We start from the raw sequence: 26727 nt of genomic DNA on the forward strand, positions 1-26727 counted from the left end.
ACCAGGATCAAACAGGACTAAAACCAGGACTAAAACAGGACTAAACCAGGATCAAACCAGGACTGAACCAGGACTAAAACAGGACTAAACCAGGATCAAACCAGGACTGAACCAGGACTAAAACAGGACTAAACCAGGACTAAAACAGGACTAAAACAGGACTAAACCAGCACGGAACTGGGAATAAACCAGGACTACAACTTCTGGGGTGTCCGCAAAGCGCAATTGGGAAACGGCTGCACTTGCTCTGCTCCGGTCCTTTCTCCTGCGGTCACCCGACGGTCTACATGGGTGCACCTCCGGGCCCGTCCCGACACTCCGTCCTGGTTCAGTTCTGGGTTAGTCCTGGTTTAGTCCTTGTTTAGACCTAATTTACATCTGGTTTAGTCCTGGTTTAGTTCTGGTTTACATCTGGTTTAGACTTGGTTTACATCTGGTCTATTCCCGTTTACATCCTGGTTCAGTGTTTTTCTGGGTATTTTTGAGCTATAAAACCACCTGTAATTGAATAATTGTAAGGTAGAGCTGTTTAAAGTCACACTGTGGAACATTCCAAGCAGAACAATGACATATCCATAGAAACAAGCAGGTGAACGACCCTCCACCAGAAAAGTTACACAATGCACTTTTAAGTACAGTACTTTTACTGCTTTTACTTTGTTACGTTGCACCACATGGGCTTAAATGAGGATAATTAAAAAGGAGCCAAGCCGGGCAATGACAAACCCCCTGTGAGGAAAACTCCTTCTCTGCATCTGACGCATCGTTCCACCAGTGCTGCCGGGGCCACCTGTCAGCAGCGGTGAGCTACTGCAGAACACTGCTCAGGGACCTCTCTTGGCTTGGTCAGGACTGCCTAGGACTAGCTGGAGGATTTTAGGTTTATGGGTGTAAACTGAACACGGAGAGGAAACCCACCCAGACACAGTGAGACATATGCAAACTTCACACAGAAAGACACACAGAAAAAAAGACTATAGCTAGACCGATATTTGGACTTTCATAGCTGCTGTCGGCCTTAAGTTTCCAGTACAGACCGTTACTGTAGCCTTAAAATATCTATAAACCTTTGGACACATTAGTGCAAAGAAATAACTGCTGAAAACCTGTTTGTGGTGAGAAAAAGATTGCGGGTGTGGTCAAATGCAATGGTCGATATAGTATCCATTTTACATCCCTGTTTTTTTTTTTTGGGGTTTGTTTGTTTGTTTTTGTTTTAATAATTTGTCAAGTTTGAGGGTCAGATACCCAACACATTCACAACAAGACAGACTTAACTAAATATAAAACTAACACGCAAACAAACAAACAAATTAATTAATTAATAATAATAAAAATATTATTATTATTATCAACAACAACAACAACAACAACATACATTTAGTCTGTAGGTGTTATTGACTAGTCAGGCTGGTGCCACCTAGTGCTTCCACTCAATTTTATTTCTCTCCAGCGACTAGGTCAGGAATTGCCAAGGAATTTTGGAATTATATCATGGTGCTGAACAAAGTAATATTGGTTAATATTGGCCTATTACTATTATAAACGTATCATTTTGAAGCCCAACTTTGTGCACTAGTAAATGGACAATGGTTTATGTTTTATAGGCGTCTTATCTGTACCCAAAGGCTCGTCTAAATCTGATAATCGTCTCAGTTTCTTGCAGTCACTAAAATGAGTAGCTCTCTGGCCTTTTTGTTTTGTAAAGGTAGGTCACCAAAGGAAAAAGGAGACCCCTACACTAGATGTTTTGCAAGAACCCTGGATGTTGTAGACCGCATGCTGGCCAATCAGCCAGTAAACAAAGAGGTCGAGATGGATGTAAACGAAGACAGACATTCTGTGTTGGTAACGATTCCAGAGATCGAGGATTTAAAGCCGGAACAAAGAGAATGTTTTAATTTTATCAAGGGGAAAGACGTTCTTGCCCTTCTTCCTACGGGATTTGGTGCATTACAGACGACACGACGAAATAGCAGCAATTGGTTAAATAAAAAAAAAGTACCCACCTACCATCGAGCGAACTAATCCTAATGCTGCGAGGTCAGACGGTTCCCACAAAGTGAAACCGGCTGATGAATCAGGCTAGTTATTGACACCTCTTGGCCAGGACTCCATTCAAATTTGAGTGGGACTTTCCCGGTTAATGGGCTCATATTACATTATTATCTCTGTTATAATCTTGGTTCTTCATCAAAAATACACTAAGAGTTTTGTTTACTTTCATTCACTCATGTTTAACATCTAGGCTGAGTTCTTCTCTCAAACGGTGATGTCATGAGGTGATACAGAAAGTCTTCCACTGTGTTTTTAAACTCCATACACCTTCACTAGAATCATTTGGATAAATTCAGACCTGGAATTGTCAACCTAAACTAAACAAAATGTAAAAAACTACTTGAAAACTACTACTACTACACAGTGTTGGGAAGTTTACTTTTAAAATGTATTCCCCTACAGATTACAGATTACATATCCCAAAATGTAGATTGTAATGTAATCCATTAAATTACTTAAAGTGAGCAACGTAATCTGAAAACTTTGGATTACTTGATTTGCTGTAAAGTAGCAAAGACTCGGATATCTTCACATAAGATGTTTTGTCTGCTAAAAGACAATGAAAAGCCCAGACTTTACTTAACCAAATTAAAAAATATTATTGATAAAAGAGGAGGAGACATGGTCTGTGCAGCATGGTTTAGTTCTGTTAAATCCTGTTTTAGACCTGGTTTAGACCTGGTTTAGTCCTGGTTTAGTCCTGGTTTAGACCTGGTTTTAGACCTGGTTTAGTCCTGGTTTAGTCCTAGTTTAGACCTTTTTTAGACCTGTTTTAGACCAGATTTAGACCTGGTTTTAGTCCTGGTTTAGACCTGGATTAGTCCTGGTTTAGACCTGCTTTAGTCCTGGTTTTAGACCTGGTTTAGACCTGGTTTGGACATGGTTTAGACCTGGTTTTAGACCTGGTTTTAGACCTGATTTAGACCTGGTTTAGTGTCCGGCAATGAGTGGAATTACCAAACAAAAAAAAAAAAAAACAAACAAAAAAAAAAGGGAATAGCCCAAAATGTGAAAACAGGAAAATACCACCATGTAATCCATTTATTTCAACCAAGTAACTGTAATCCAATTACCGCTCACTGAAACAGTAACTGTAACCGAATACAGTTACTCATAATTTGTACTCTGATTACGTAACTTCGGTACATGTAATCTGTTACTCCCCCAACACTGCTACTACTATGACATCACAAGGTGGAATAGAGCATTTTGAGCTTTGGAGATGCACACACACTAAGACAAAACACAACTCCAGGTATATTTTTGATGATAACTAGAATCAACTTTGCGTAAATATAGGACCTTTAAATAAAAATACATACATCAACAAACCGAGCTACTGAACCTATAATCTTGTTGCAAATTGCTGCACTGCCATTTCAGAAAAGGAAAATATAAGCTAAAAAAAAAATCTGGTTTTCTGAGTACACAGGTGTAGCAGTGGTATTTTTGCGTTCCACCTGACGCTGCCGAGCTCAACTCATCTCCACGTGCCCCAGGTCGCTCGTATCGCCTCCCGTCTGTAATCATCTGTTTACCGGGAGCAGAAGAAAACACATTAATGCCATGTGAAGACTCGGAATCGCGCAAAGAAAGAAGAGATAAAACAGATAGCGAGGGAGAGGGGGAAGGAGAGAGGAGAGAGGAGCGAGGAGCGAAGGGCAAACTCAGCCGATTCAATTCATTCCTCCTGATAAGAACAGACAGAGTGATGAATGCGCCGCCCGTGAGCTGTTATGCACATATTTACATTATAAGCATATCTCTACATGCTAAGAGCCAGGGTGTACAAAGAGGACCAAGCACAGCAACAATGGGAGCAGGCTGGGTTCAACACTAACAAACAGCTGTCAGGGATTGCTGATGGTAGTGGTAAAATAACATTGTGTTCATTGTATAACAGAATATCGAGCTAAATTGACTTAATACCGTAAAAGCAATGGGTTTATTGACTTCCGATTCAAAACTGTAGGACTTCCCGCCTCTTCATATTGGCATTTCACCATAACAAGCAACATTTTCAACTGTGTTTTTCCTGTTTTGAACTCTGCATGCATAATTTGGTGTCTGAATTTCTTGAATAATATCACCCAGTTTACACATACCCAGGTATTTTTTAAAAACAGAGACATTTCCCTTCGTTTGTACCCATCTTTTATACACAAATGGCGAATTTGCATCTGAAAACAAATCTTTCTAAAGTCCGGCTAGAGTGGAGATTCTGGAAAACTACGGTTTTGCTTTTGCATGTAAAGTGAGATAAACAGTTTTAGGAGCTGATGCTCCAAAAGTACGACCAATGTTTCCCTTTTGCTCAGATGATGATGATGAAGCATTCAGAACAGCAGTCGCATTTCTTCTGGTGCAAACACTTTTCATGTGTTTGTATTTGCACACAGCTGATGTTTCATATCCATGACCATGAGACGAATAAGGCCAGGTCAGTAATTTTGCCACTTCTTTAACAGATCTGTGGTTAGGAAAGCCTGCTCAGTAATGCACTTTTTTCAAGGTATTTTTGAGTAATACTTACAACTGTAATGAAATAAATGCTACAGGTTTGACTTTAATCCAGGTGCCGCCCAGAGGCTTGCTGTAGTTATGACGGCGCTCGATGGCGTATTTATGGGGGTTGATGTAAACGAAAACTTTTTTGAAAACGATGCTATGGCCATGATGTTATTTTGGAAAATGGAGGGAGGGAAAAATCCGTTTCTCAACATACCCAGTTATGTGTAAACGTAGCCTGAATGAGTCAGCGTTTCCCACAGACCAAGTAGAATTGTGTGGTGCCCCCTGATCAGACGGCAAATTAATGAAACAGCAGTAGCCTATTTGGTGCATATGCATGCCCTATCAGAACACCTATGTTTACATGGCTTTCTGAAAAATAACTCAAGTGCCCGATTATAAGGAACCTCCTTGGGTTCTGGCCCATTTATTGCGTGGGGTGGAGCTGGGCTTTGTTATGGTCCTGAGTGTCGGGACAGGCCCGGAGGTGCACCCACGTAGACAGTCAAGTAGAAATTTGTGCAGGACAGAATTTTCAGTTCCGCTCCTGCGTGCACCCACATTGTGCAGTCCCACTCCCGCCTGCAAAGAATTGTAATTTTCTTTCCCACTCCCACCTACAAATCCCGCAGGATGGGGACATTCTCTTTCTTAAGCTTTATCAAACACAGAGAAGCAGAAAGAAATTGTCTAAAATGTGCGTGAGATTAGACCACGTCCGCAAATTTAGACTGCTTCAAATGTTTTTATTAATGCCAAATAAAATGTCCAGCACAAATCATGTATAATAAGCATACATTAAACATAAATATATTTTACTTTACACTAATATTTAGTTTCCTGCCCACGCCCTCAATGATCTTTCAAAATGTGTCCTGCTCCACACTTTTTTGCGTTGGGTCCCATAAGTCCTGCGGAAGGCCCACGGGAGTGCAGGGCTCTACCGTCGGGTGACTGCAGGCAAAAGGACCCCCGCAGAGCTTCACGCCCCACAGGAGTAAGCGCAACCGTCGCCCGATCGCACTTGGCGGCACCCTGCTCCACGGGAGGTGCGGGAGAAACGGTTTCTTGTCCCACCGCCGCGCCGCAGGCAGAGTCGGTTCCGGAGAGCAAATAGTGCAAGTGTTTTATAAGTGTACCCCCATTGACATGTATACGCGACTGTTGATGTCTCTTTCTGTGCATGTGAGGAAAAAAAAAAAAAAAAGAGGAATCAATCTGTGGCTCTAGGTTCTTATTCTGTGGCGCTGCACCACAGATTGGTCTATATATGAAGAATGAAGTACAGAGGATTGATCGTTTTCAGATGACATCAACAATCTTTAGGTAAATATGAATTAATACAGATGGGATCAGCTAAATCATTATTGTTAAAATGGAGATTTGATGGCAAAGTAAAATGTATGAAAAAAAAGTAGAAAAAGTGTCTCTTGCCCCCATCTGAGAGCGTGACATTATCATCTGAAATCTACCAATAGGGAGTAGATGAAAACAGTCATTTTCTGAGCACTGAAGCCAAATGCAGGAAAATACTGGTTTACTCAAACATGCATGAATCAACTCAACTACAACTTTGACTAAACTAATGATGTGGAAACACCATTACAACAACTGGGGCCAATTTACGGCAAAGTGCACTTTAATATGGCCTATAAAGAAATCTTTCTCCTGCCCCCGTCTGAGAGTGTGACATAACATTTTAGAATCTGAAAATTGCCCGTTTTGATGCAGCTCTATGCCTTCACATAGACACTTTACCCCATCCACTCCTCAGTGCACCTCGAGTGAGTGACAGGCAGATTTATTTATTTATTTATTACGCATTTCCTGATCATTAGACAATATATGCCTCACGAATTTCGGATTTCGAATTTCGAAATTTTCCGAAAAATGAGCATCAAACCGCTTTCCCATTGGGATGCTTCTATTGACAAAGCCAGTCTTTTCTAGTCTTTTGGTTCTGATATTGTCATATTTTAATTTGGGGATTTGGACATCGTAATTGTGTGGTTGTTGGATCCTAACAGCGGAAAACGGCTTGAGAAATTTGTTTGCGAACTCCATAACTGCAAAAGGGAATCAGATGTGTGTGACTGCAAACCTCTGTTCAAACTGTTTCCTTTCCCAACGGAATTGAAAAATAGTGAAAGGCGAAAGCAATGGGCAGAATTGTTACACAGGAAGGACGAAAAAGGAAACCTTTGACTGCCTAAATCATCATGTGGAGCGCCATCAAAGCAAAACCCTGATCCCATGCTCAACCTTGGTTACGAATTTAAAAAGTCAACGCCAAAGCAAAAGGCACCAGCTGTTCACCAAGAAACAACTTCAACTGCAAAGAGACCAAGACGTGATGTTGCTGTAAAACCACAAGAACAAGAAAGTGTGAGCTCAACCTGTTTGTCTTCTGTACCTCTCACTTAACAAACGGGATCCCGCTTTGTTGGTGCTCCACATACAAAATGTTCGCTGCAAACTCAGGAAGATTTAGGCAGTCAAAGGTTTCTTTTTTCGTCTTTCCTGTGGATCAATCCTGCCCATCACCTTTCACTATTTTTCAAAACAGGGAAAGGAAACAGTTTGAATGGAGGTTTGCAGTCACACAGATCTGATTCCCTTTTACAGTTATGGAGTTTGAAAACTTCCGAAGCCCGTTTCTCAAACCGTTTTCCGCTGATAGGACATCCAACAACCGCACAATTACGATATCCAAATCCCAAAACTTAAATATGATGATAGCAGAACCAGAAACAAAAGCGATATGTTTCAAAAGACGAGAAAAGACTGGCTTTGTCAATAGACGCATCCCACTGGGAAAACAAACATGGCGGTTTGATGCTCACTTTCTCAGAAAATCCTTCCCAGTATGCATTGCACAATGACTGGAAGTCCGAAATTCGTGATACATCTATTAAAAAAAACACTTTTAATTACATGAGGACAGCACCCTGAACTTATTCTGCCCTCAGAAGCTGCTTGCACAATATTTGTACTGGGGTAAGATACATTTTGCACAAAGGCATGTAAAAAATGTGTATGGTTATATATGCTGATCTAAAAACAGTTTGGCTGATCCTAAACAGCTTGGCGATTTAATTATTTGCTTAGTTATCAAATGACATCCAATCACAGTGAAGTATCAGCTCCCAGAAGAAGTTTAGAAGGCTTTAGTTTATAAATAGATAATAATCTCTTCAAAATCCAAACTTTGTGTAAGCTATAGGTGCTTGTCAGCCGAACACAGCTATTTTGATTTCACAAAAAATACATTACGTTCTTATGGGAAGATTGATTCTGGGCCCAGCAGCTGAAGTACCTATCGAGGGACCACTAGGAAAGCTCACATCAGGACAGAGGAGAGAGTCTTATCTTATCTAAGGCTGGGCAATTCCACGATTTTTGGTACTACAATACCAAGTACTTTTGGGGGATACTGGTCTAATCTTAAATTCTTAAATTCATAAGTTTTCACAATAATATCGTGGACCATCACAGTATATTGAATTATAAGTTTCTTTGCTTAAATTAAGAGTTATGGTGCAGCAATAGAAAGAAGACAGAACTACATAGACCATGATCCTTTGCTCCATTTCAGTGTAGACTACAAGAAGAAATAACAGTTCTAAAAACTTTTAAGTCTTAGTTCTTTGGATTAAGTCTTGTCAAGGCATTTTAAGAGGAAAAAGAAGCGTATTAACAATTTTGTTAGCCTCCACAAAATATAGTAATAAATATCGTACCGTGAGGTTCATACTGTGACGATATCGTATCGTGAGACTTGGATATCGTTACTAGTGCTGTCAAGCGATTTAAAAAATTAAGAGATTAATTAATTATGATCTGTAATTAATTAATCTAATAAATCTCTTTTTTAAAAATTGCTGAGAAAAGCCCTCAACTTGAGGTATTTTCATTTGAATTCATTATTACATTATTTTCATACTATCATTAACATTTTTTATATAAGTATCATCATTATTACTATTACTAATCTGCATAAATAAACTCAACTTTACAACATATAAACATAAACACTCCAGAGCCACATCAGCCCGTTTGAGATTATAATGTGTTTAATGCAGCTTTGCGCAAGTCTCACAGAAACAAATCTTAAAATCGCATGGCTAATTTGCATAAGCTAAGCGGAGAAAAGAAAAAAAAACAAAAAAAACGCTCTTGTGCTGATGTGGTTCAGCTTCTACTAAAGGACACGACTCAGTGGAATATAGATGTTCTCTCTGTGACAGAGGATGTTGATACTGAAGGTGAGTCTGTTCTGTGTCTGTGTCATGATGTTTTCAGAGATCAGACGTGTGCAGGTTTATCGCAAATGTGGGACTGGACGAACGGGAATGAAAATTAGGCTACAATTCTTTGCAGGAGCGAGCGGAGCAGGACTGCACAGTGCAGGACTGTGTCCTAACAACACATACAAACAGATTATATAATAAGGCAACTCGCATACAGAAGGAGTAAAGTTAGAGATTAAAAATAAGATTAACACGATTAAAAAACATAACGTGCTAAATATGACTGTAATTAATTAATCGCAATTAACGCGATAATTTGACAACCCTAATCGTTACTACTCTTAAGGGTAAAGGTATTTCAATAAATATGTGTGCAAAAGGACTTCAAATAGGACAAATAAGCCACCTGACACAGATGGGTCAGTCTAATATACTTCTGCTGGAGGAGGCTTTGACGCATTACGCATGAAGAAATGCACATATCTAAAATGTATGTCAGCCTTAAAATCTGCATATGCTAACAGGCTCTATGCACACTTATGTCACAAACCAGGAAGACGTTTGGAAAGACCTAATTACAATTTATCGACACTGGGCTCGCCTAACATGGATCTATTAAAACCGACTGTGATAAAACCCACTGAAGTAAATGTGATGAGCGGTAAAATGAAGACTGCATATGTATGTGCAGTTTGGAATCATCTTCAATTTGGCGCTCTCATCTCTCCTAATCGCATGTACCCAGTGCGCTCGGAGTACCCAGTGCGTCAGTGGTTAAATGATGAAAACTGAGGTATGGTTGGAACTGCTGATTAGCCGAACATAACAGAACGATACAATGACATTTAGATGAAGAAAACTGGACCTGGGAAGTTGTAATTGCATCTTTCCAAATGTCTTCCTGGTTTGTGATGCAAGCATGAATAGATCCTATTAGTATTGATATTTGAACAACAGTATACATGCCCACATTTGCACTGAGTCCGTATCGACATACAGTATCAGTAATCTACTTTGATATTGATACTCTCATCCCTAGCCTTATCCAACTTTTATTATAAACCCAAGTATGTTAATAGGCTTTAGTCAAGCTCCACTTTCCACACTGGCTGCATCCAAACCGAATCCACAATTTTGATAGAGGATTTTATTTGAATAATTATGTGGCCATACCGGCTTGTCAAAGTCTGTTCTCGTCAGATCTCAGAAGCTGAGAAGGTCAGGCCTGGTTAGTACTTAGATGGGAAAATCAGGTGCCACAGTGGGGTGCCAGACACCAAAATTGTCGTGTCCTTATGCAAGGCACCCACATTGCCTAGTATCAAAGTGGTGTGTGCGTGAGTGAATGAAAAATACACTGTAAAGCATCTTTGAGTGTCCAGAAAAACACTATATAAAACTGGGAGCGTGCCTATGGCTATGTTCAGACTGCAGGGCCTGATGCTCAATTCCGATTTTTTTGTGAAATCCGATGTTTTTGCGAGGTCGTTCACATTTCCAATCAAATGCGACTTGTATGTGACTCCAGTGTGAAAAGTAAACGGCCCAAAAGTGTCCTGCATGTGCACTGGAGACACGACGACATCAACCGCAGCGAGCGTGCTCTGTGTTTATGGAAGTTGTCCAAACATGGACGTGAGCATTGAGCACCTGGAGATTTTAAAGTTCCTCTCGTACCGGAGCCAGAACATGAACAACTTACTTGTTTTAAGGAGGAGATTGAGAAGGAGAAGAACGAGGTTTTTGGACATGGTGTTTTGTGGGACAGCGGCAACAACGTCCGTTGAAAGGAACGTGTGGATGTGGAGACGTAGCCAAGAGTGGTGAGTGGTGATGTGTTTCGGTTCAGTGACATGGAGTTCATTAACAAGTTTCGCCTACTTCAGCGCAGAATAGTGACGTTTGTGGCTTGTTGATAACGTGTAGGTCAGATGAATGCGCTTTGGCCGTTCAGACTGAAGTCACATGTCAAAAGATCAGATATGTATCGTTTTTAGGACCACATATCCAAGTGGCCTGTGTCGCATTTGAAAAAATCGGATCATTAAAAGATCAGATACAGGTCACATAGGGGCCAAAAAATCGGATTTGGGTCACTTCAGGGTGCAGTATGAACACAGCCTATGTTCCCTCAGCCCTATGTACCCTCATTTCTAAGGTTTTTTTTTTTTTTTAGGCTCTATGTTCCTACATTTCCTTTATCATCAATTTGCATCAGAATTTATTCCCATTTCTCCCAGTTTGGTCATCAGTTACACCCAACCTATTATCCAGCAGCAGATGATTACAGATGTAATGTAGAGGTCATAGGGCAAAGGACCCTAGGTTGAAAAGACTCTGAATCATCCCTTTAAATGCAGTATAAAAAGAAAAATGACTTGACTTTGAGTTCAATTTAGAGAAAAAAATCGGTGGGAACATAAGGCTGACCCCATAAAGACGATCCATTATTATTATTAGTAGTAGTAGTACCAGAGGTGGGACCAAGTCTTTGTTTTGCAAGTCTCAAGTAAGTCTCAAGTCCCAAATCAAATACAGGCAAGTCCAAGTCGAGTCTTGAGTCACTGGCCCGTAAGTCCAAGTCCAAGTCGTCTGCTTTGAGCTTCAAGTCATTTCAAGTCTTAAAACCAAAGTACTACATATAGCTTAGATTTTTGCAATTTATATGATTTTTTAAGATAAACTGCACTTTAAAAAAACATTGTATATTTATATATGAGTACTTATAGAGTATATAAGAGTTGTAGATATTAATTTATTAATTTTTTTGACAAGTGACAAGGTCTTAGTGTGAATTATTATGGTCAGAATAGAAAAAATTCTGATGTAAACGTGCTTCTCGAGTCTTCTCAAGTCCAAGTCGAGCCCCAAGTCATACTCCATTTTATCAAGTCAAATCTCAAGTCCTAAAAATAGTGACTCAAATCTGACTTGAGTCACGACTTGCGAGTCCCCACCTCTGATTAGCGCCACTTAGCTCCATGTTTTACAGACTAAGCCAGCAGCACAATGGACCACGGTCAGCGTAGTGTGGATTTAAACATGTCATCGTTCATAATCATCACTAATCTGAACATTTATTTAGCTAATACCACTGCGCGCCTAAATAATGCGAGTGTGACTGGAGCTTTGTCCTTATGTCGCCTTTTAACAGCGTCGGGGAAAAAGCCCGAATGAAGAGCCGTGATTGTGCGGGTTAATCCGGCTGATTGTAGGCTCCACTTAAAAACAGCTTTCATCCGTCCACCGCTGCTCCGTGTGTGCGCGGCAAGCTAATCAAGAGCGCCGCGGGGCTCGCATAAAGGCTAATGCTAACGCTAACGCAACAACAAGCGCAATCATCACAATGCGCAGACAAAGCGGGTGATTGGAGTGAGGGATGAGTGTTTATGAATCAAGTGCTACAAATGGAAAAAAAAAAAACACTTCTATTTATGTTTTAAGTGAGCTGAGAAATCGCATAGTGTATTAATATAATAAAATATACTTATTATATTATATACCATATTATTACCAATGTGAAAAATGCAAATACTCCCTACAACTGTACAACAACTCACCTTCATGTAACAGATAATACTCCCTACAACTGTACAACAACTCACCTTCATGTACAGATAATACTCCCTACAACTGTACAACAACTCACCTACAGAACAACTAGAACAACTCACTTCATGTAACAGATAATACTCCCTACAACTGTACAACAACTCACGCACTGCACCAGACTATAGAGGGACAGATAATACTCCCTACAATTGTACAACAACTCACCCTCATGTAACAGATAATACTCCCTACAATTGTACAACAACTCACCCTCATGTAACAGATAATACTCCCTACAACTGTACAAATACTCACCCTTATGTAACAGATAATACTCCCTACAACTGTACAAATACTCACCCTCATGTAACAGATAATACTCCCTACAGCTATACAACAACTCACCCACTGCACCAGACTAAAGAGGGACAGATAATACTCCCTACAAATGTACAACAACTCACCCTCATGTAACAGATAATACTCCCTACAACTGTGCAACAACTCACTCTCATGTAACAGATAATACTCCCTACAACTGTACAAATACTCACCCTTATGTAACAGATAATACTCCCTACAACTGTACAACAACTCACCGACTGCACCAGACTATAGAGGGACAGATAATACTCCCTACAACTGTACAACAACTCACCCTCATTTAACAGATAATACTCCCTACAACTGTGCAACAACTCACCCTCATGTAACAGATAATACTCCCTACAATTGTACAACAACTCACCCTCATGTAACAGATAATACTCCCTACAACCGTACAACAACTCACTCTTTTGTAGCAGATAATACTCCCTACAACTGTGCAACAACTCACCCTCATGTAACAGATAATACTCCCTACAACTCTACAACAACTCACCCTCATTTAACAGATAATACTCCCTACAACTGTACAACAACTCACCCTCATTTAACAGATAATACTCCCTACAACTGTACAACAACTCACCTTCATGTAACAGATAATACTCCCTACAACTGTACAACAACTCACCCAATGCACCAGATTAAAGAGGGACAGATAATACTCCCTACAACCGTACAACAACTCACTCTTTTGTAGCAGATAATACTCCCTACAACTGTACAACAACTCACCTTCATGTAACAGATAATACTCCCTACAACTGTACAACAACTCACCGAATGCACCAGACTATAGAGGGACAGATAATACTCCCTATAACTGTGCACCAACTCACCCTTATCTAACAGATAATACTCCCTACAATTGTACAACAACTCACCCATTGCTCCAGACTATAGAGGGACAGAGTAGATAATACTCCCTACAATTGTACAACAACTCACCCTTATGTAACAGATAATACTCCCTACAACTCTACAACAACTCACCCTAATATAGGACACTATCAAGTGAAAAATGAGCCAAGAAAAATAATACTGCATACTGTACTACATACAAATACTGCAAATCTTCGAACAAAATCTGACACTCACTTATTAGAAGTTTTTTTTTTCCATATTTCACCAGCAAAGAAAAAAATATCTTTTATTATCATGAAGGCCACTTTTATTGTAAGATTTCATCCAGAGTATAAAAGTGCACATTGTAGTATTTCTGAATAAAGGTCTGGCATCTGCTCGTCTCCATGGCGATGTTATTGCTTTGCCCAGAAATGATCTACAATATTAAACAGATCCGTCTCCATCGAGAAGCTTGATGATCGCTGATTTGATGCTTCCATATCGAATCTCGGCGAGTTATTTCACGGTAAGAAAACGTGTTTTTGTGGGACATTCCTGGCAACGCAATTACATCGCCATGGAGACAAGTAGGTACCACCAGAAAAGTGACGTACTGTAGTTCAGCTTTAATATTCACACAAAGAAGAAAGGAGGACTGAACAATTCGGGAAAAAAATTAAATCTCTTTTCTTTCTTTCTTTTTTTTTTTTTTTTTAACAAGAATTGTGGCAGTTCATGTCTGAATGATCGGATTTTGTTCAAAGTTGAGAAAAAGGCTGAAATCTGAACTGACAAACTAATAAAAAGAATCCGTATTTCAGAGCATGTTTGTACAGATTTAAACTACACGGTTAGAATAACATACCAGATACTTTGGTTGTCTGTGAAAAATGATGGAATTCAAAAACTGCACTCTTTCTGATTTGCTCATTGTGTCTTTTCAAACTGCAATTTTGATTTGATTATGAATTATTTTGCATCCTTAACTCTTTCCCCCATGAAGACGACATTTGACGACCCCCCCGTATCCTTAATGACGTCTTTTGACACCTCCGCTGTATCACTAAAGACGTGATTTGACGACCATTAGAAACGGCTCAGTTTTTCACATTTAAACAGAGACTGTGATAGGTGGGGGCCACTACAACCCACACTACACTGACCAATAGGATTCAAGGATATGTTTTCGCAGATTTTTTCCGAAGTTAATCGAAGTAGTGACGATGGTAGCTTCCGGAAAAAACACAACACGAAACATGTGCAATGGAAAGATAGCAGCGAGGAGCGGATGTATTTTATGGATAAGTTTAGAGAAAGTGACTTTTATAGATTTCAAAGTGATGATGAAATTGATTATAAAGTGGAAAACAGCGACAGCGACGGACTTTTGGAGAGTGAAACTTACGAAGTTGAGAATGCCGCTGATGCGTCTGTATGGAGTCCTGCGATATCCCAACAAACTATCCGGGATTTTATACTCGATTATGAACAAATTGCCCTGAAATCTGGATGTTGCCCAGGCGAGTCCTTTAAAATATTTCAGTCTTTTTTTTCCAAGATGCGATGTATAACAGAATCGCTACAGAAACAAATGCTTATGCGGAGCTCTGCACACGAGAAAGTAAACAAGATGACAAATACTGGACACACACTGACGGGGAAGAGTTTTATTATTATATTATTATATTATAATAAGCTAAATTAGTTGAATAAGATAAATGAGTTGAATAAGTTAAATGGAAAAAATTAATTAGGTGCACACAGGTGAACAACAGGTAAAAACAGGTGTACACTTGGCTATACTGTATCTGGTGATATGAAATCTGTTTAAATACTTTGACAAAGTATATTTTTTAATTTTTTTATGAATATAGTACTCAGAACATGCATATATCAGATACTGAATGTAGTTTTGTTTTTGATTTTGCACCTGACCAGGTAAACTCTCATTTTCAGTGAGCTGTTATAAACCAGTAAATGAGTTGAATCACATTTAAACATCTTTAAATTAATAGTTCAGAGTCTAAGGTTTCCAGAGATACCAAACATGTCTGTGTTGCAATTAAGTTCATGAGTGTAAAAATCATTTATAATCACTCGTGGAAGTCTGTTTTCTTTTATGCAATCATGCTCTAAGGGCAGTCCTAGTCATATATGTATGGGTTGTTCCTCGTAGGCGTCCAGGGGGGAAAGAGTTAAATACCAGCGTTTTCTTCTGTATCTGCTGGACCAGCCTACCTCTCACTTCAAAACGCCTAAACAACCACGTAACTGCTCAGAATACAGTTGGAGAAGTGTCAAGGAAAGGAAAGTGCCAACTCAAAACTTGAACGTAATTGCACAAAATCATCCTGTCACACGCACTAGCAGTCAAAAGTTTGGACACTTTTTCTTCCTTATTTCCGTGATTATTTACGCTGTCATTTAAAATTTAAAACAACAGTCGTGAATGTAGTTTTCATGGCGTAATATTGTTGCAGTTATGTCTTGCAAAACATAATATGTATAATAGTACCAATGTGACAGTCGATTCATTGCAGATTAGGGGCAGCATTATGAATACAGAGTTATACGTGAATCAGAAGGTCAGTGTTCCAGACAGTGTACAGCTTCATATAATACCTCAGACTACTCGCAATCATTTAATTCTCATATATTCACTAACAGAAAAAAAAAAAAAAAAAAAAAAGAACAGCCCCATTTCATTTTACATTTTTCTTCCCTGCCTATCTGTAGGAAAGAAACTTGTTCAAAAGCTGCCACTTTAGTCAGTATTTGAGAGCAGTCTGTGACAGATGGTGTGAAGTGTGTTTTCCATTGTTGGATTAGGAGTTTCCTGCTGAGCATTAATGCTGTTTGGACCAAGTCCATATGATTTTTTTTGGAATTACTGCTTTTACAGAAGATGGGTCACTCACAATAAACAGTAATACAAACTGGAATATTAATCTCAATAATCACCCCAATTGATTTATGAACAGAATTTGGCTACGTTCAGACTGCAGGGCTTAACGCTCAATTTGGATTTTTTTGTGAAATCCGATGTTTTTGCGAGGTCGTTCACATTTCCAATTAAATGCGACTTGTATGTGATCTCCAGTGTGAACAGTAAACGGCCCGAAAGTGTCCCGCATGTGACACTGGAGACACGACGACGGCAACCGCAGCGAGCGTGCTCTGTGTTTACGGAAGTTGTCCAAACATGGACGCGAGCATTGAGCACCTGGAGATTTTAAAGTTCCTCTCGTACCGGAGCCAGAACATGAACAACTTACTTGTTTTAAGGAGGAGACTGAGAAGGAGAAGGACGAGGTTTTTGGCCGTGGTGTTTTGTGGGGCAGTAGCAGCGACGTCTGTTGAAAGGAACGTGTGGATGTGGAGACGTAGCCAAGAGTGGTGAGTGGTTATGTGCTTCACTGAGTTCATTAACAATTTTCGCCTACTTCAGCGCAGAATAGTGACGTTTGTGGCTTGTTGATAACGTGTAGGTCGAATGAATGCCCTTTGGCCATTCAGACTGAAGTCACATGTCAAAAGATCGGATATGTATCGGTTTTAGGAGCACATATCCAAGTGGTCTGGGTCGCATACCATCATTAAAAGATCAGATACAGGTCACATAGGGGCCAAAAAATTGGATTTGGGTCACTTCAGGCTGCAGTCTGAACGTAGCCTTTGAGAATTCCTTCACTTCAGAGCATGACCATCTAACATTTGTACTAGAGCACCATTTGTTGCACATTAACAGCATGAAGGCTCATCTTTTAACTGAAGATGGTTCATTTTAGACTGTGTTGCTTGCTTGATCTGAACCCTGCTTTGCACTTTTTTTTATTTCTTGACCCTGACCTGGCACATTTGTGAAGTGAAAACCATTTCAGAGACTTAATCATGAAGCTCACTGAGAGAAGGACAAGGGTTTGCAGCTCTGTCAAAGCAAAGGACAGATACTTTGAGGATTTGAATCTAAAATAAATCTAAAAATATTTAGTTATTTTTAGTTATCTAGTTATTTAGTACCTTTTTTTTTTTTTGCTACATAATTCCATACATTTTACTTCATATATTTGATGTCTTCTGTGTGTATATAAACTGTAGAAACTAGTAAAGCATTTGTGAAGCGTAAAATGTATTCTTATATTTTAAAACATACACTGAATGAAAGGTGGTGTCCAAACTTTTAGCTGCTAGAGTAATTACACAAAATCATCGCGCCGTTTATTCCAAAAGCAGAACCAAATCCAGAGAAATGGGACCGGCCCTCACCTTGATGGCAGTGGATGCGATCTGGATGTGGTGCAGCTTGTGCAGGGTGCTCTCGCGGTCGATGAAATAGGAGGCGGCCAGCTGGTGCAGGGTCTCCAGAGTGACCGCCGTGTTATTGGACTCGGAGCCCTCCGGCGCTCGGCTCAGCTTCCTCTTGTCCACGAAGATCATCAAAGACTCCTCTCCTGCGAATCGACAGAATATGAGATGGCGAGAAAATCTTTAATATACAGATGTCAATGTGGAACTTCTTCTGTAGTTTACACGCGCAAATGTAAGAAGAAAATGCATTACAAGTTTTTCATCATCACATATTTTTATATCGAAATAAGGCAAAAGGTCAAAATGTACCAAAACAGAAATATGCTTCATGTTTTTTTAATATTAGACACACAAATATATACAGAGGATTTTTTTTTTTTTTTTTTTTTTTTTTTAGCATTTTAGTAATTTTTAGTACAATTTAAATAAACTTTATTTCACTGAAAATTTGCCTAAAATATTTCAAAGATGTTGCTGGAAGGTACATAAGAAATTCACAACATACAATATTTGACAAATACACAAAACAAATTTAATTTTGCCTATTTATTTTAAGTAAAAACTTAAATAAATCAAACTTGGAATTATATAACAAAGACCTTCTATAAGCTTAATATTGGAAGGTTTAGTGTATGTAGGTGCTACTTTAAGGGGTGATCCTTATGTCTTTTTGGGAGAAAATGGATTTTGAGAAAATGTCCTTGGGAATTCAGTCAAGAATTAAAACATATTTCAGTGCAGAATGAAGAATTTAGTTGTTTCTACATGAAAGTAGCTTGTATGTTGAGACCAAACTAGGGCTGGGCATTTGATGAAATTTTCTTAATCGATCGTCGGAAGAATTAACGATCGATTATCGATTGATCATTAACGTTTTTATATTAAAATGATAATCATTATTATTACTATCTACACTACTAATCTGCATGAATAAATTCAACTTTACGACATATAAACCGTAAAGACTCTAGAGCCACATCAATCCATTTGAGATTATAATGTGTTTAATTCAGTTTTGCGCAACTCTCACAGAAATGAAACTTAAAACCGCATCGCTAATTTGCATAAACTAAGCGAAGATAAAACTACAGCTCTTGTGCGCTCATGCAGTCAACTTCTGTCAGATTAAAAGACATGACTCAGTGGAATACAGGTTAGTGTGACCAGATTTGCGTTTGTCAAAACCAGGACACCGTACGGGGGAGGGAGGTGGGGACTTATCATTCGACATTGCGCGACTCTCACCTGGCAAAACTTTTTCCCACTGGACACCGAAACATATGTGCTGCTTTATACACTGTGCACATGGACTCACACTTGTCCCGAACGTAATGGAAAGCGTGGAATTTTTTGTACAAGTCATCGTTAAATACACATTTGTGCTTCGGTACTTTGCAGGCGGACCGACTGTGTTTGCTCGCTCCTTCTGAGTGCAGAGAGCTACATGTACGGACCCCTGTTTGGTCACGCTACGCACAGCAACCTGCATTCAGTTTGTCGATTAAACTTAACGTAATCGATGAAATTCTTAATGATCAATTATCGATTAATCGACTAATCATGCCCATCCCTAGACCAAACTGACCAAAAAAAAAAAAAAAAAAAACAGACAAACAAACAATCTGTTGTGCCTGTAAAAGACACATAACATTTTGAGTTTGTAACCATGTCAGAAAAATATTGTTCCTTCATCAAAAACACACTTGGAGTTGTATTTAACTTCATTAAGATCCACTGCATCTGATCCAATCCCTCTGAGCCCCATAAAACTGCTTGAATATTCCCATATTTGTGATGCCATAACTCGAAACACTGAGCACTTTTAAGTTTGTAAATCATTGCCAGACTTGATCTCATCATTTCTGCTGTCAAACCACATCCATTAGCTCAGCACGCTTACATTACACTCCTGATGTGTCCTTGAATCTGCAGAATTTCTGAAAATATCTGGAGAGGTGATTGGGAAAAAGTCTTGATTTATTTAATGCACAACATAAAAACAACAATTCTTCTTCGTTCTTGTTTTTACCCACGCAAAGTTGCTCAACAATTCATTGCATTTTTCATTCTCATTTAGTTGTTTTAATCTAAAATACTGCTGTAGTCACATCTGCCCTGGGACTGACTGATGGAACTCAAGCAGCCAATATGTGCCGACCAACACTAGTCACCTTCAGGGATCAGACGCGAGGACCGATTTAGCTCTGATCAGATTAAGATTTAAAATTTAAGGTTTCTTATAGGCTTAAATTCTCTGTCCATTGTCGACTAAACTACCCACACCACATGAATATTTTGGAACTGTGGGAGAAGAGTCGTGTGGGCCCCAACAGTTTGTGACAATAAAAATGCTGTTTTGTTTAATCAAGCATCACAAATCCTGCTTAAAAGAGTGAACATTTAGCAAATGGAGCGGCAAGTTATTACTCCTGGCAAAAATAACACAAATTATTTTGGGCTGTCATCAACATCAGTATTCAGGTTTTTGCTTGTATTTATTTTAAATGTGTCCTTTATTTAACCATTTAAACTCTTCTTCCAAGTTGTCCTGGTTGTAATTCATATAACATTACAGGGATTGATAGAATGACAAACATACACAAATACCATTTATGTTAAAGAGAGTTTTTCTTTTTGTTTTTTCTACCATGTTATGATATTATTCCTTCATCAAAAACATGCCTGAAGTGGTTTTAGATGTCATTTGAGTATTTTAATAATCTCTCCTGGGCCCTATTCAAACCCTCCTTTCGGTTAGTTGTGCGATTCTGTCCAAGGCTCCGTCCACAAGCCGAGGTCACCCATGCTCCCACACGACAATTCTCCACAAATACACAAAAAGATGATACAAAACTGTACACAGCAACTTGACAAACCTGATGTGATGCGTTTCATAACCAGGAGTGACTTAAAGAGGGACACCACGGAAAAGGAGAAATTAAATTCTGTCAATTTAAAAAAAACTTCAGTCCTGGTCAAACGCTGGTGGACACTTCCTTATATCTGCCTGAAGGTGGAGCTGACTACACTGAAACTACTCTGAAACTAACACACCAAAGACATCTACATGAAGAAAATCGAGCCATTTTCTCAGTTTTCTTAGATTTGTTAGACGGCAAAAGGAGAAATTCAATTTGACAACTGGACAAAAGTTTATTTCAAAGATGGATTGTCTTTCCTAACAAAAATAGCTTCTTTAACTCGTCAAACTCTCAAACTAATTATTTTCTCTGACTAAGATCTGTACCTCACACTCTTCAAAAGAGTGGCCTGAGACTTTTAGATGGAGATGTACAGGAGACTGAGGTCCACTATTGCTCTCTCGTCTGTGTTTCTACAGGATGCATCCATCTTTAAACAGGAATAGGGGGACTCAGACATCATCTATCTCCTATTTACAACTCCATTCTCAAACCTAAATCAAAACAAAGAAAAGAAACAATAGGGTTAGCCAGATCAGGGCCAGAGATGTGAAAACTCCATTATGGCCCTGAATGATTCTGCTAATATGACCCCACACTCAGTGCAAGGCCTAGCTAACTAACAGAAACTGTAAACAAGCAGGTGTGTTAGTTCCAGAGTCGTTTCAGTGTCTCCTCCCTTCAGGCAGATATAAGGAAGTATCCACCAGCATTTTGACCAGAACTGAAGAAGCAGCTTGGATGAGCTGTGAAATATATTTGACCAAATAAACATTTGTCCAGTTGACAAATTGAATTTCTCCTTTTGTCATGGATTCTCTTCACTTTGTGTAAACTGTCTGGCCTCGCAGCATTAGTATTCGTTCACGCGACAGTAGGCAGGTACTTTTCATTTAACCAGTCGCTGTATTTGGTGGTAACGTATGTAATGTGCCAAATCCTGTAGTAAGAAGGGCAGTAACGTCTTTCCTTTAAAATTCACCAAACATTCTCTTTGTTCTGGCTTTAAATCCTCGATCTCAGGAATCGTTGCCAACACAGAACGTATGTCTTCGTCTACATCCACCTCGACCGCTTTGTTTAGCTTGAGTTTGACATCATGACTTCACAGCTCTTTGCTGATTGGCCAGTGTGCAGTCGACAACTCTTGGGGTTCTTGAAAACCGACTAGTGTGTTCCAATTCCTGATCTAGTCGCTGGAGAGAAATGAAATTTAGCAGAAGCACTACGGCGGCACCAACCTGGCCAGGACTCTACCTGGACGACACAGATTTACTAGCGTTACTATCGCCAACAGAGCCCAAAGAAAGTCATCATCCACGTGTTTCCAAACGTCTGCCGGTTTGTGACGTAACCATGAAGCGCCCAGAGTGATTTGAGAGCACTAACTACTTTGCCACCATGAAGCAAGAATTCAATTAAAGATACAGCTGCGCCTTTCACTCTTAAATATCTGTATGTGTCTTTATCGCAGCAGCAGCCTATAGCCTCCTCGCTCATTTGCAGTCTTCTGTGATTGCGAGTGTTAAGCCATTGTAGATTCAGCACCAAATTATTAATGGCTTTGAAATATTTTATTGAGCTCTCCTCTCCTACAGTAAGTCTAATTAGCTGGAGCGTACAGTAACATAATCTTTGGGGGATCTGTGCAGCCTTAAGCTAATCACTGCTGTGCAAATAGGAGAAGAGTGTGTGGCCTACTTTAGAGAGCGGAGAACGTAACGCACAGTATGTTACCTTAAAGTGGATTATGTCATATTTTTCTGTGTATTTGAGCAAAATGTGTCTTTCCCCAGTAAAGATGTATTGTATAAGCAGCAGTGGTGGAAGAAGTACTCATTTTGGTAACTTAAAAAAAAGTAGAGATACTGGAGCAAACAAAATGCTCAAAGTCAAAGTATCTGATAAAAAAAAAAAAAAATCTACTATCTGAAAGTATTAAAGTATCTGTTTAAACATGGGCTTAAAGAGTAAAAAGTCAAAGTATTTCATGTAGAATCTGACATCTAATAAAACTTCAAATGTTGAGATGTTGCGAAAGATTAATTTTGTTCAGCAGAAACTTTTGAATCGTTTTTTGTTTTGAATTTTTCTTAGCTTTTATTTGTATATATTTGTTTGCTGTGTTAAAAATAAACCCTCAACCTTTTCTGCAGGTCTCAAACTATAAAAAAAAAAAAGACTTTTACTTTTCAGTCCTGTTCAAAAATGTAGTGGAGTAGAAAGTACAGATACCTTCTCTCAAATGTAGTGAAGTAAAAGTATCCACAGTAAAGTACAGATACCTAGAATTTACTTTTAATTACTTGGTTGAGTTCCACTACTGGTCTTGCCCGAGTGCAGCTGTTGGGGTCAGACTGAGACTGCTGTATGTCAGCATTTAATTATAAAGTGTTTTAGAGCAGTGGTGCGTGGTCCAGCGGCATGATTAAGTCTTGGCTAAATCCTGTTTTAGACCTGTTTTAAACCCTGTTTTAAACCCTGTTTGTAGACCTGTTTTAGTCCTGGTTTAGTCCTGGTTTAGTCCTGGTTTAGTCCTGGTTTAGTCCTGGTTTTAGTCCTGGTTTAGTCCTGGTTTAGACCTGGTTTAAACCCTGTTTTAGTCCTAGTTTAGTCTTGTTTTAGTCCTGGTTTAGTCCTGGTTTAGACCTGGTTTAAACCCTGTTTTAGTCCTAGTTTAGTCTTGGTTTTAGTCCTGTTTTAGTCCTGGTTTAGTCTTGGTTTTAGTCCTGGTTTAGTCCTTGGTTTTAGTCCTGTTTTAGTCCTGGTTTTAGTTTAGTCCTGGTTTAGTCCTGGTTTTAGTCCTGTTTTAGTCCTGGTTTAGTCCTGGTTTAGACCTGTTTTAAAACCTGTTTTAGACCTGTTTTAGTCCTGTTTTAGTCCTGGTTTTAGTCCTGGTTTAGTCCTGGTTCTAGTCCTGGTTTAGTCCTGGTTTAGACCTGGTTTAAACCCTGTTTTAGTCCTAGTTTAGTCTTGGTTTTAGTCCTGTTTTAGTCCTGGTTTAGTCTTGGTTTTAGTCCTGGTTTAGTCCTGGTTTTAGTCCTGGTTTAGTCCTGGTTTTAGTCCCGGTTTTAGTCCTGGTTTTAGTCCTGGTTTTAGTCCTGGTTTAGTCCTGGTTTAGACCTGTTTTAAACCCTGTTTTAGACCTGTTTGTAGACCTGTTTTAGTCCTGGTTTTAGTCCTGGTTTAGTCCTGGTTTAGTCCTGGTTCTAGTCCTGGTTTAGTCCTGGTTTAGACCTGGTTTAGTGGCGGAGCCCACGCGACGTTCGGGAGGTGGATGGTCTGTGAGGTGTAGGGGAGGAGGGGTTCGTGCTTTTGCGGTCTGTTACCAAACGGCCCATGGCCCATTACTGGGGTCTGGTATTAGAAATCAAAAAGTGTGAGGTTAGCATGCTAGTTGTTGTCAGTATTCCATGATGGCAAAACAGTGAGGAGGATTATTAGGATGCTAGGAATTGCATTAGGAAAATGAGAAAACACGTCGGTCCACAGCAAACTGTTTCAAACTTAATAATAATAATAATAATAATAATAATAATAATAATATTGGATTAGTTTTATATAGTGCTTTTTTGGCATTATTCATTCACTCCACACTTAGTGATGTAAGATACTGATGTAGCCGCAGTTGCCCTGGTGGATACTGACGGAAGTGGCTGCCAATCCACGCCACCGGCCCCTCTGACCACCACCAACACACATCACTTTTTTACTTGGCAATGTGGGTGAACAACAATGTGGCACCTGATTTTCCCAGTGGTCTCCCATCCTAGTCCTAACCACACTCGTCCCCGCTTGGCTTTTGAGATCTGACGGGCTCGGTATGGTCAAAAAACTGAAATGTGTTGTTAGCATGATAGTCGCTGATAGCATTACCATCACGGCAAAACAAGGCAGTGAAAAATTGGTATGTGAGGATTCGCATTAGGAAAGTGAAGGATAACTCTGGACTTTTTGGACAGCAAACAGTTTCAAATGACTGTGTGCTGTTAGCATGCTAGTTGTTGTCATGATTTACCGTGATGCCAAATCACTCTGGTGAACTGTTTCAAAAGAAATCATAATAATATTGCATCAGTTTTATATAGCGCTTTTTTTTGGAAATTCTTGCAAAGCATTATTCATTCACTCCACACTTGGTGGTTGTAAGATACTATTGTAGCCACAGTTGCCTTGGGGCAGACTAACGGAAGTGGCTGCCAATCCACGCCATCGACCCCTCTGACCACCACCAACACCATTTTCTTACTCGGCAATGTGAGTGAACAATAATTTTTCGCAACTGGCGCTCCACTGTGGCATCTGATTTTCCCAACGGTCTCCCATCCCAGTACTAACCACACCCGGCCCTTCTTAGCTTCTGAGATCTGACGGGATCAGTATGGTCAAAAAATGGAAGTGTGCTGTTAGCATGCTAGTTGTTGTCAGCATCACTGTGACGCCAAAACACTGCGGTGAATAAATAGGACGAGAGGAATTACATTAGGAAACTGATTGATAACGTTGGACCACAGCAAATTGTTTCAAATGAAAGTGTGTTGTTAGCATGCTAGTTGTTGGCAGCATTACCGTTACCCCAAAACACTGCGGTGAATAATTACGATGTGAGGATTTGCATTAGGAAACCTAGGGATAACTCTGGACCGCAGCAAACAGTTTCAAAAGAAATGAATCATGCATCAGTTTTATATAGTGCATTTTTGGACACCCAAAGACACTTTAAGGAGCATTATTCATTCACTCCACACTCAGTGGTGTTAAGATACTCTTGTAGCCACAGTTGCCTTGGGGCAGACTGATGGAAGTGGCTGCCAATCCACGCCATCGGCCCCTCCGACCAACATCAACACTCACGCACACATCACTTTCTTACTAGGCAATGTGGGTGAATGATAACGTGGCACCGGTGGCATGGTCAAAAAATGGAAGTGCGCTGTTAGCATGGTAGTTGCTGATAGCATTACCATCTCTCCAAAACACTGCGATGAATAATTACGATGCAAGAAACTGCATTAGGAAACTGAGGGATGACTTTGGACTACAGCAAACCATTTCAAATGAACTAGTTCTGTTTTTCACATTTTGAAGATGGTAAAAATCTGGTACAGTGCTTTTAAGAAATGACTCAGACGATGGGAAAATGTTTTGACTTTTGTAATCACTCCGGATGAACTATTTTGGTGAGTCGGGTTACTTTTGCAGCTCCTTGTTCCCGTTGTAAACAGAACTGTCTGGTCTGGTGCCGGATGGATCGTTCACATTAATTAATAAAACTATGAAAAACCAGGGTTGTTTTGGCAATCCACATCCACTCGGGTAATTCCAGCGCCGCACTATGAAACATTCTCATGACTAACAGTTATTCACAGTTTTATCAGAAGTAGCCATTAGCGTTTGGAATTAGCATACAAGCTAACAGCAACGTCATTTGCATTTTTGTGAGACTGGATTTTAAGATAATGAATAAAGCTAATTAACTAAATCCTCTCATACTGATACTTTGGAGCTGATGTCATCAACATGTGTGACGCTAACCAGAGGCACTGCTCTGTCTGAGGCTGTTAGACTTTATTATGAGTTTTATTTTAACACAATCTAACCAGAAAGATCTGATTTTATTAGAAATACAACAGGTGAGATGATCTGGGCCCGGTCAAGCAGAAGTAAACAGCAAGGCTAAAATTCAAGTTAATGTATCTGATATAAAAATGTATTGAACAGATACATATGTACTCTAGTTTATGAAACTGTTTACCTTTTTTCTGTACCATTTTTGGTTCTAAAGTTACATATGTTTTAAACAGACCATGTATGAAACATGGAACAAAAATTATTTCCCAAATTTCAAAGACCTGCAAATCATGTAAATAAATGGATGTATTTCATCATATCTT

At 39.5% G+C, this 26727-nt stretch overlaps 1 protein-coding gene across 1 annotated transcript in view; it reads right to left on the bottom strand.

Moving 5' to 3' along the window:
• Positions 1 to 26727, bottom strand: part of brinp3a.1 (bone morphogenetic protein/retinoic acid inducible neural-specific 3a, tandem duplicate 1) — a 318764-nt gene that overhangs the window by 139903 nt on the left and 152134 nt on the right. The window contains exon 4 of the mRNA XM_055164889.1: positions 17871 to 18055. Within this exon, the coding sequence (XP_055020864.1) occupies positions 17871 to 18055 (185 nt within the window). The remainder of the gene's footprint in view (positions 1 to 17870; positions 18056 to 26727) is intronic.

The sequence above is a fragment of the Boleophthalmus pectinirostris genome, unplaced genomic scaffold (assembly GCF_026225935.1).
Source record: "Boleophthalmus pectinirostris isolate CB_2022bp ecotype Guang Dong unplaced genomic scaffold, ASM2622593v1 HiC_scaffold_7, whole genome shotgun sequence".
NCBI lineage: Eukaryota > Metazoa > Chordata > Actinopteri > Gobiiformes > Gobiidae > Boleophthalmus > Boleophthalmus pectinirostris.